The sequence below is a fragment of the Puma concolor genome, chromosome C2, assembly GCF_028749965.1.
Source record: "Puma concolor isolate L17-30 chromosome C2, mPumCon1.1.hap2, whole genome shotgun sequence".
Taxonomy (NCBI): domain Eukaryota; kingdom Metazoa; phylum Chordata; class Mammalia; order Carnivora; family Felidae; genus Puma; species Puma concolor.
The window spans coordinates 72,323,096-72,335,106 of NC_141675.1; the positions used below are offsets into that span (position 1 = coordinate 72,323,096).

A 12,011-nucleotide genomic window follows, 5' to 3' on the forward strand; every position below is an offset into this window, starting at 1 on the left:
AATGCAGCCCAGTAGAACTCTGTGGCATCCTGTGTCCCTCATTTACATGTAGTCCCTTTGTGAGCCTGGCAGGACGAAGGGGATAGGATACCTCTGCATCTCCAGGGTCCTGAAGAATTGCCGCCTCCATGAACAGGATGGTGACGGGCAGGTCCCCCTCCTTCAGTCTTTTTAAGCCCTCTTCAAATGCTCCCGGCCAGTCCTTGAAGGGATTTTCGGTGTGAAAGTAATATCCCTACGACGCAGAGAAGGGCCAATACAAGATCCATTGATTTATCTCTTCATTCTCACGTTCAGTAAGCTCTTTTTGAATTTGAATTTATGTATTTATTTTAATTAAAATTAAATTTAAATTACTGGTTTCCTTTCCTTCCTATGAATGTAGTACATTCTCACTGTATACAGTTTAGATGACATTATTTTGTTATTGAATAATATAAAAAGAAACTAGGTTACCCATAATGCTACAACCTAAATATTACTGCTGATATTCTGGAGTTTGTTTTCTCTGTTGCTCTTTTGTTCTTTTTGTTTCAATCATTTCTCCCCAAGATATAAAAAATACAGAGTTTTGGACATATTTTCGCTAAGTGCTACCATCCGTTCCCCTCAAATGTTAATGCCACATACTGTACATCTGTGTATATGCTTTGGCCCTTTGGAGGTCTACAAACCATTCCAATAGCTGAGATTTTTTTTTACCTTCCTGCTCCTTGAACCAGTTTTTGCCCCATGGTGGGCCATACTGCCCCATTGAAAATGCATATTTTAAAGCTATAATTTTTTATTTCAAAAATGTAAAAAATACAGAATTTATAAATAATCTAATATTTTTATGAATATATAAATTAAATAAATAAGCTTATATATATATATGCAGTTTTGTAGCTTGTGCCCCATTTGGTTTTTAAAATTATCTATCTTGTGCCTAAACTTATTTAATTAAGTTTCTACTGATGGACATTCAGGCTACTTTCAATTTTTTTATTATCATAAATAAGATTAAAGTGAAGATCTCATGCCCAAATCTTTGTCTGCATATGATTATTACGTTAGGATGGACTTCTAGAGGGCTTCATTAGACTTAAGGCTATGAACTATTTTGGAGCCCTTGATGTGTATAACTGTTTTTGAGAAAGTTTGTCTCAAGTTAAACTCTTATTGGAATTATCTGAGAGAAATGATTTGTTGCAACTTTACCAGCATAGATTATCATAATGTCCTTCTAATTTGATAGATACAAATAAGCTAGTCTGTTGGTGATGCTACTAAGGTTTTAAAATACATTAAATGGAGACCTTCATTCTCCACTGGCATTGAGAAAGACAACCTCCCTTATCAAAGCCACAGGGTATGACCAGTTTATGTAGTGGTATGACAGATATGGGGTCCCGGGGACGAGAATCTCAGGGCCCAGCCATGCCTCAGGTGCACGAATTATAGCCTAGAGTCTGACAATCTGTATCAATGTCTTCTCTTCTTGCTTAGTTTTGATTTCATTGTGGAAAAGAGTTATTTTTAACAAGATAGTTCTTCGGATTTTATGAGAATGCCTGGCCTACCGAGGGACAGAGAATGGTGTGGTAAGGAAGATGTTTTAATGAATGACTATGTAGGTTGAAAATCCCCTAAGATTGGAGACTATTCATCATCATATTTACTACAAGGTAGGCATTTAATAAATATTTGTTGGATTGAACAAATGGAAGTTATCCAGAACTGAATACTATTGAGACTTCCTTTACCATAAAAAGTCCATAATACAAACATATATATGTATATATGTGTTTGTGTGTGTGTGTGTGTGTGTGTGTGTGTGTATCCCTTGAGTTAGAAAATTCCATATTTTTTTCTATCTTTTGAATCATTTCAATTTATTTTTGAAAATGTTTTTAAAAGCATAAATCCAAGGGCAACTGGGACATCATGGGTAATTTGGCTGGTTGTTCACTGAACTCTCACATTTGCTGGGGCTCCTATCAGGGGAATATCTTTGAGGAATCCCCTTGGGACTGGACCTGGCTGTGTGAAGGGTATCTTTTCCATGTAGTTCTTTTGTGAGGTGTGTGAGAACCCTGTGAAATGTAGCCCTAAGCCCCCACTTCACTCCCCTGTCCATTGATACCATTTCTGTTAGCTCATCCACATGGCTCACATGAATGACTGACAAAAAACATTGTGGGATTAGCCAGTTCTTGTTCCAACCCACCCTCAATGTCAGTCAGTTCAGTAACTTGCCAGCAGTCAGGATCCAAGCTCTTGTTGACTGCCAAACCATATTAACATTGATAAAAATAAGGATATTCCATTCCAGCTTTGCTGTCTTCACACATTGGATGATTATATTGTTTTCATCTACCAGAATTTCTTCTAGGTAAGATTGACATTAAATTGTCTGTTTAATTCTTAACATTTTCACAAAATAGTTATTAACTAATTTATAAAAATATGATGCAAAGAGGTTGAGAAAACTGGTCAGCATATATAAGAACAGAATTGGTCACCTTCTCACTAGCTGAAATTGTAACTTGGTTCTGGGCTTCTTGGTTCTCGGATATCCAGTTCCTCCGGGCCATTTCTTCCCATTCTGCTTGCATCTTATCCCAAAACTCTGTATCTGACTAGGAGATAGTAAAAATGAAGACAGATGGATTTAAGAACATGCTATGTCACTTGGGTTATTTCTAGGAAGACAGTTTTACTCATAGATCAAAAGGAGTTCTTAGGAGGAATAAAATGTTCAAACTGGTCACATCCAATGATACTCATGGTTGAAGAGCTTCTGGAGGGTACTTAGTGGTCAAAGTGTTGAACTGGATTAGTTGTGACTTTCTCCAGCAGGAAAATAGTTACCATCTGAAGGACCAATATCATATATACCAAATTCAACTAAAAATCCATTACTTGAGCAGTTTCAAGTGTGGGTACCAGCCACATATTTTAGGAAGGATGGTCTTTCTTAGAGTCGCTCTCAGGATATGAGGAATTAGAGCAGTGGCTTTGGGACTGGAGGGGCAGTGACTTGGGGAGGCAGCTGGCCATGAACAAGGGAAAATAACATTAGTTAACCCTGTGCCAAGCACTGTGCTGGGAGAAAGCTGAGTCTAGAGGATTATGGTCCTAAAGGGAGGATTGCACAGGATCAGAACCTCGGTCTGGCTTCTAAGCCCATGCTCATCACCTTACGGCAAGCATGGCCTCGTAGGGCTAAAACATTAACGAGACTGTCTTTTGGTGTGAACTTAATGGAGTCCTTTTAGTTAAGGTCTTACCAATGGCAGGATGATTTTTTTGGAAAATATTACTTTGTGTTTTTCTCTTTATAATTTCCTTCATGTCTTCCAAAAGGGAAACCAGGACGTTGGCTCTCCTTTACTTCAGGGGAGGACTGAAGCAGAAATTTTCTGCAAGATCTGTCCCTGGTTAGCTTCTATTTTGTGAAGCCTGGAGAGAGTACTTTGGGTGTCCTGGCGTGAGGGGAAAGGGGCAAATATGTTAGAGAACCTAAGAGAGGAAGGGGAAATTTTCAGGGGTGGGAAAATAGAAGGAGGGTGGTGGGTTCTGAGATGAATGGGAGACTGGTGCTTAGCTTTTAGGTTTTCCCCTGCAAACTGGCCTGACCTCCAAGAGGGTTTCAGAGGGTATGGCTGGGGGGCTGACTTGAACTCTGATTCCCACATGGCAGGGACATCGAAAGAACCTGGATTTCAAGGAACCACTTGGGGCTTGTCGGCTGTTAGCCATCAGCATGAACAGATGGAGGATGAAGACTCTGCCCTTGATTTCTGACACCCCATAATCCTTCCATATTTGGTGCCGGAGACTATGTTACTTTCCAGTTGGTAAGAGCGATGCTTAGACACCACTTGATTTTCTTTAAAGAAAACAAGGGATTTTCCCTTGAACATCTGAGTGTGGGACTGACATGCACGCTCTACCTGCAAATCTCAATTTCTATGATTCTAAGTCCTGTGACTTGCTGACACGTTCAGGGTTGCCCTTCACCTTTCAGTCCTTCTATCTTACCATCTTCTCTACCCTCGTGCCTGATAGTGGTTGTTCTCTGGTGGGAACTCTTCAGAGTTGCTCCGAATGATAATTCTAAGCTTATTTCTTCCGGAAGTAAATGTTCAGGGATTAAGGGCCAACCCAATCTGTTTAATCCAAGGCTTCTAAGTAAGTAGTCGGTCTTGTCATTCTTCTTTATTATGTCTACACTATGCCTTCCTACCACAGGAATGGGTCCTGTCCCTTCAGCAGAGGCCTCCCCTTGACGAAGGCTCAGGGCAGCAGGCACCTTGACAATCTGTGTCTGAGATGCTAGAAGCACATGGAATGGCCACCACTCATCCAGGTTAAGGTTAGGAATAAAATCCAAAATTTATTTTTTAACAAGTCTTTTTAGTAGAATTCCAAATTGTGCAAACAGATTGATCTCCAATATACAAAAGCAATGGCTTGATAATAAACTAAAAGGACATACACTGCCATGTTAAGAGTAATCTGTCTTTGAATGAAGGGATGATGGGTGATGTTTTTCCTACTTTATACTTTTCTGCACTTTCTGAATTTTCTAAGTATGCATTGCTGTTATAATTTTTTAAAGGTTCAAAACAACAATGAAGAAGAACAACTATCTGACCTTTGTAAATACCACAAACCTGAATACCTAAGTCCTGAGGAATTTGAAAAAAATTTCGGAGACCTGGGGGTCTGGGTAGCTCAGTCAGTTAAGCATCTGACTCTTGATTTCAGCTCAGGTCATGATCTTGCAGTCTGGGGGATTGAGCCCTGCAGTGGGCTCTCAGGTGACAGCGTGGAACCTACTAGGGGTCCTCCCTCTCCCTCTCTTTCTGTCCCTTCCCTACTCATGCTTTCTTTCTCTCAAAATAAATAAATAGACTTAAAAAAATTTGGAGACTCATTTTCTTTTTTTTTTTTTTTTTCAACGTTTATTTATTTTTGGGACAGAGAGAGACAGAGCATGAACGGGGGAGGGGCAGAGAGAGAGGGAGACACAGAATCGGAAACAGGCTCCAGGCTCTGAGCCATCAGCCCAGAGCCCGACGCGGGGCTCGAACTCACGGACCGCGAGATCGTGACCTGGCTGAAGTCGGACGCTTAACCGACTGCGCCACCCAGGCGCCCCATGGAGACTCATTTTCTTGAATAGCTTTTCAAAAATGTAGTTCAGCTTCTCTGCATAGAAACAAAGATAAATCTATCAAGTGAATTTTATAATGTTTACTGATTTTCCCAAGTCGTCTGAATGAAATAATGAAGAAGATTTTGTAACATGTACAGCTGGTTTACAAAAGGATGCATCACCTTTCCTGTAGGTTCAAATTAGAGTTGTGGATGCATAAATAAGACTGCTATAGGAAACAGAACCTCAGTTAAGGTGAGGCTGTCAGGCTCTTATTTAACGAGATACTCCAGGACTTACCACTTAGAACAAATTATGCTGACTAATTAAAGTGCACAGCACAGTTTCATTTAATTACAGACGACTACTTTTAGCACAATTTTCATCCAGTCTCAGAATCCAGATTTCATTCATGTAACTGCAATTAACACTGCTTCTTTTTTTCTGTTTCTAATCAATTTTAGAGAAACTTGAAACATATTTGAATTTAACCATTGTAGATAGGACTGAAGGGATTTTATGTATTGATGATTTTCTTAGCTGTTCTGGGATTTTGGTAGATTGTTTTTTATATTCTACAGGTAATAAGCTATCTGCCTACATCAGAAATGAGCTATTTGCAATCTACTTTAATTTTTTTTTTTTAATTTTTTTTTTTTTTAATTTTTTTTTTTTTTTCAACGTTTATTTATTTTTGGGACAGAGAGAGACAGAGCATGAACGGGGGAGGGGCAGAGAGAGAGGGAGACACAGAATCGGAAACAGGCTCCAGGCTCTGAGCCATCAGCCCAGAGCCCGACGCGGGGCTCGAACTCACGGACCGCGAGATCGTGACCTGGCTGAAGTCGGACGCTTAACCGACTGCGCCACCCAGGCGCCCCAGTTTTTAAAAATGATTATAACAGTGGTTGATATTCATGAAAAGCTTGGGATATGTGGTATCGTGGTTGAGAAGGGTAGCTCTCTGCTCAGGCGGAACTGGGAAAAAATGTGGCTCCATCACTAACCTTCTGCAAGACCCTTAACTCCGCTAGGTCTCATTTTCCCTATTTAAAAAAAAAATTTTTTTTTAATGTTTATTTATTTTTGAGACAGAGAGAGACAGAGCATGAACGGGGGAGGGTCAGAGAGAGGGAGACACAGAATCTGAAACAGGCTCCAGGCTCTGAGCTGTCAGTACAGTGGGGGCTTGAACTCACAGACTGTGAGATCATGACCTGAGCTGAAGTCGGCCGCTTAACCGACTGAGCCACCCAGGCGCCCCTCATTTTCCTTATTTTTAATTTTTTTTTTTTTTTAATGTTTATTTATTTTTGGGACAGAGAGAGACAGAGCATGAACGGGGGAGGGGCAGAGAGAGAGGGAGACACAGAATCGGAAACAGGCTCCAGGCTCTGAGCCATCAGCCCAGAGCCTGACGCGGGGCTCGAACTCACGGACCGCGAGATCGTGACCTGGCTGAAGTCGGACGCTTAACCGACTGCGCCACCCAGGCACCCCTTCCTTATTTTTAAAGTGAACATATAACAGTGATCTTGGTTAGTTGTTATGAGGATTAAATGAGAAAATATATCTGTGGCATGAAGTACATGGTAAATGTTAAATAAGTGTAGGTGTGTTCATTAGTGTTTTTGTATCACTGAGAAAAATATAAAGAATAAAACAAAGATCTCACCTATAACCTCAAAGCCCAAATATACATCTATGAGTATCCTGGTGTTTTAATTTGCTGTAAATACGTACCCTCTTCTAGATAACTTTCCTCTATGTAAATCTTTCCCTTCTACCTAATTATTCAAAAATAGGAGCAAAGTTAAGAAATTATGGAAAAAAACTGTTATGTAGCAATTAAAATGGTATTTATGAAGAGTTATTACAGCATGGAGCAGGCCTTGGGCCTTTATAAGTAGTATGATCATAATGATAGAAAACAACAACAAATACTGTGTTGGGGAAAAAAGACTGTAGAGAAATGCACCCATAGTACTACTTTCATGGTTGTGAGTAATTTGTCCCATTACCGTTCCTTGTATCTTACAGCATTTCCAAAATTTTCTATTGCTAGCATGTTATTTATTTTTATTTATTTTATTTAAAAAACATTTTTTGATGTTTATTTATTTTTGAGAGAGAGGCAGAAACAGAGCATGAACGGGAGAAGGGCAGAGAGAGATGGAAACAGAATCTGAAGCAGGTTCCAGGCTCTGAGTTGTCAGAGACCATGACCGCAGCTGAAGTGAGATGCTTAACTGACTGAGCCACACAGGCACCCCTATTTTTTTTAATATAAAGTTTATATATTTATCTTTGAGAGAGAGAGAGAGCAAGCAAGCAGAGGAGGGGCAGAAAGAGAGGGAGACAGAGAATCCCAAGCAGACTCTGCACCGAGTGTAGAGCCTGATGTGGAGCTCAGACTCACGCACCTGTGAGATCATGACCTGAACCGAAACCAGGAGTCAGATACTTAACCAACTGAGCCACCCCGGTGCCCTGCTAGCACGTTATTTTTGTGAAAAAGTAAGATTTGGTTAAAAAATACTTCTTTTCAATTTCAATTCCTCCATGGTCTTTCTCCAAAAGACCCTACACTAGAGGCATCTCTTTCTTCTTCGAATTCCTTCGAATTAATATTCTGTATCAGTGGTTGGAAAGAAGAGAGTTGTGTGCTTCTACTAACCCTGTAAACTTGAACAAGTCATTTAAAGTCACCTGTACATTTTTTTTTTTTTTTTTTTTTTTGTCCTCTGTAAGGTAAGAAGTCTGAATTGATTAGACACTCAGGTTTGTTTAGGCAGATTGACTCAAAAGATCAGAATAAGGGGGATGGGAAGCAGGCTTCTAGTCTGTTCACTGATCTCTAAAAATTATACTTTAAAGCATTTTCCCAAGAATAAAGCTGACATTTTCCCTTTACTTTTTGACTGTAAAACTAGAACATAAAAATTTCTATAAGAACCATGACAAAATTAAATATTAATGAAATTAAAATATAAAGAGTAAAAAAATCAGCAATTTAATTTAGAACCAGGGACTTTTAAGGAAGAACAGCATATTGCCAGTTCCCATTCACCACCCTATTTTGGTCATCCTTGAGTTAAAGCAGAGATACTTTCAATTTTGTAGTCAAACATAATTGTTGATTAGAAGGATCCTGGGGTTGTGCTGTGAAAGAACTGTTTGATGTAAGATTGAATGCCCATTGTATCTGTGAGGAGTCTGACTTTCTTTTTCTTTCTTTAGACAGCTATTGATTAACTGTCACTGGATCAAAACTTAAGCAATCCATTATCTATATGCAGAAGAAAAGAGGCATGGCAAGAAATGAAAATCACTGTGTAAGCTTGGGTAAAATATTTGCCACAAACAGTTTTTGTTAACGTGAAATTATGTGCGGATCAGTTAGAGACCTTACTGCCCCGGGATCTAGTAGCCCAGGTTAGCAAAATGTGGCCAAAACATCTGTACTCACATATCTTATTGACTAAAAGCTAATAGTCCAAGATTCCATGTGGTTGCCCAAAGAACATACTCAACCTGGGGCTGCAAGAATAGATGGTCAGCATCCTGATGGAGGATGGGATAGAATTTTGATTGGTCAGAATTAGTTTGAGCTCTGGGTGTAGTCCTGGGGGGGCCATGTAGTGAGGGGCATTGGCAAACTGGCATCTATTCAGGCAAGAGTGAATGGGCAGGCAGGAGTAACCTGGTTTATGAAACAATTCACTGGTAAAGCAACGTTCACAGGGTGATGGAGCTGAGTAAGCAGGTTTAGCCTTGTCTTGCAGACAGAAGGACTAGGGTGAATGAATGGCAGTTCTTGGGGGGCAGATTTTAATCAAATGCCCGAAAATGTAATGGGCTGCTTCCTCCTCAGAAGACTGGGTTCCCCAACATTAGAAGTCTTTAAACAGAAGTGCAATGACCAATGTGAGAAGTGCTGTAAAGATGATTCACAGATTAGCTTGACCTAATGAATTCTATGGTCTCTTAGGACCCTGAGTGTGTCTGATCGCAACATTATCAATGAACTGACAAATTGAGTCAAACAGGAAGGCTCAAAATTAATAAAATCTTTATGAGGTAAGAAAAGGGTCACGCATACCCCTTTCTCAACCTAAATGGTATAGGGAAGAAAATCCATGGGCTTTGGCATCAAGTAAAAACAGGTCGCAAAACTGGCTATGTCCCTTGTCAAGAGACCTTTGGCAATTCAGCTCACCTCTTTAACTCAGTTTCTCGTTTGTAAAATGTAGAAAGTCTCCTGAAGTGGTTGTGCAGATTAAGTGAAACAATGTATGTGAAGTGCTTAAAACTAGTAACATTAAGAACAAAGGAATCAGTAGTTACTGTAATTTTATATTCATAAATGAAAAAAATTATTTCTCAGGATAGCGAGGGTGCAATAGCATAACTTGTTAACTGTGTGGTTCAGAAATGTTGAAAAACAAAAATATTGGTACTAGCACTCAACATAGATTTTCTGGTTGCCTCTGGGTTAGACACGCTTCCTTGTTTAATGAAATCGGCCATCACTGCAGAAGTTGGCAGGCACATGGCAAATAGCCTGAGGCTTTCACCAAACAATGTGGTAGCAGGCTGGCTGCAGAAATGTGGGGAGGAAAAACTGGAAATGATGGGAAGGAGAGGAAAGGGCATAGGAGGTTAGAAATAATTTAATACAAGCTTGAGCAGGATGTCAGAATCTAAGATATTTTCCTGTTCTTTCTAGTCTTCCTCCCAGGGCAAGCTGCAAAGAGGAATGGAGTATTAATGCACAATGAGGAAAACTTGTCCTTCAAATGGGTATGGTCATTTTTGAAAGAGATTTTAGCATATTCATTAGCAAATGAATGCCTTTGTGGAGCCAAAGTTTGACAAGATTATATCAGTTTGTGGCTCCATTTGGTATCTGTATTCACAGCAAAGAACTACTCTTATAGGTGCACTGGGCCTGGAGGTTTGCAGACCAAACCTGGGGTTTGCTGCTGCTTTGGGCATAAGGTTTTGTGGGGCCGATTTCTCAGCAGGCTTCCTGGTGGCTCTTTGGGCAGCTGGTGATAGAGGACAACAGGGCTACTTTGGGATAGGCATAAGGAGATGGGAGCAAGGAAGCCTGGCTGGCTCGGTTAAAAAAGAAGATGGGAGGGCTCTGGGGTTTGAGCCTTGCCTCACATCCACACGGTCACAAGTCCTGTGATAAAGGAAGTGGCATGTGGATGCATAGTTGCAGTGCAAGCCCTGACAGTTGACTTTCTTTTTGTAAGGCAAATGCCTGACTTAAGTTTTGATTGATGAGGCATCCACTTCAAAATGGCTATCTTGATAAAAGACACCTTGCCATTAGATCAGGAGCCAGGTCATGCATTGCCCCCTCCCCCACCCCGACTCCCAAGGCTACTTTGTTTTAGACAGCTTGGTTGATTTCAATAACTGACCATTTGGGCTGGTTGTTTTTTCCTCCTCCCAGGCTCTAAATTCCTGCACTTCTGTTTTAAATGAGTGAATGGTTTAAAACCAATGAAGAATGAGCCCTCAAAACTCTAGGTCCCCTGCCCTCAACCCCAATAAAAGCAGAACCCTGGGCCTGCTCTCTTTCTCTCTACCCATGACCTCACTGTGTGGCTCCAGGTGGGCCATGTAATTTTCAGAACTTATAAGAAACATTTTCTCTTTCAAAATTTCCTGGTGGTTATTGCTGAGAGCATCTTGAAATCATAATAAGAACTACAGGCGCTGGTCCAGCCACAGCACCGGTCATTGATAGGCTGAGACCAACACAGAACTATAATGAACTAAAGGCAGTGTGATTCAGTTCTGGGGGGGGCATTTCGTCTCCTTCGACCATGTTTTTTTTTTTTTTTTTTTAAATTTTTTTTTCAATGTTTTTATTTATTTTTGGGACAGAGAGAGACAGAGCATGAACGGGGGAGGGGCAGAGAGAGAGGGAGACACAGAATCGGAAACAGGCTCCAGGCTCCGAGCCATCAGCCCAGAGCCTGACGCGGGGCTCGAACTCACGGACCGCGAGATCGTGACCTGGCTGAAGTCGGACGCTTAACCGACTGCGCCACCCAGGCGCCCCTCCTTCGACCATGTTTACAAGCGGTAAAAAGTTACTGAGAACCTCCCTACTAGCTGTAATAAAATAAGGTATTAGAAATATGTACTAAACCCCAAGTACGTGTCTGCACTTGCATTACAGCAGCATTAAAGAATAAAACAAAAAACTTAGATGTGAGTGCTACTCTCAGGATGCTTACAGTCTAAGTAAAAGCAGAGGCAACTGTAATTCAGGATACAGTAAACAAATGGTGCAAAAAGAGATGAAATCACTTGCTCAAAGTCACATTATTTTTGTTAAATGAAAGAGCCAGAATTTTTTTTTTTTTTGAGCGAGAGAAAGAGAGAGATAGCTAGAGAGCGCAAGCATGTGCGAGTGGGGGAGGGGCAAAGGGAGAGGGAGAGAGAATCTCAGGCAGACTCCACATCCAGCATGGAGCCTGATGCCAGGCTCGACCTCAGGACCATGAGTTCATGACTTGAGCTGAAGTTAAGAGTTGGATGCTTAACCAACTGAACCACCCAGGTGCCCCTCATTCTTTCTTTTTTCTGGAAGATTGCATCTTCCAAATTGGCTAAAATGGTATTTCCCACCCCCCATCCTCTTCAGAACCTTGCCACCCTCCTTTAAGGAGGTGGAGTCACTTGCCTGTCTTTGAACACTTGCTTTGACAAATAGAATGCAGCAGAAATGACGTGCTGTGACATTTGGGGCTAGATCCTACAAGGTGATGCAGGTTCTGCCTGCTTCTCCCTTTTCCTCTTGGGAAGGAAAAGGGTTCACGTTAGTCAGGGAGATAACGGA

At 40.9% G+C, this 12,011-nt stretch overlaps 1 protein-coding gene across 17 annotated transcripts in view; it reads right to left on the reverse strand.

Moving 5' to 3' along the window:
* PEX5L (peroxisomal biogenesis factor 5 like) overlaps nt 1–12,011 on the reverse strand; it is a 231,150-nt gene that overhangs the window by 18,437 nt on the left and 200,702 nt on the right. For all 17 annotated transcript variants that reach the window (XM_086674787.1, XM_086674792.1, XM_086674786.1 and 14 more), the window contains 2 exons: nt 2,505–2,621; nt 92–235 (listed from right to left, as the gene is read on the reverse strand). In XM_086674787.1, coding sequence (XP_086530913.1) covers nt 92–235; nt 2,505–2,621 — 261 coding nt within the window. The remainder of the gene's footprint in view (nt 1–91; nt 236–2,504; nt 2,622–12,011) is intronic.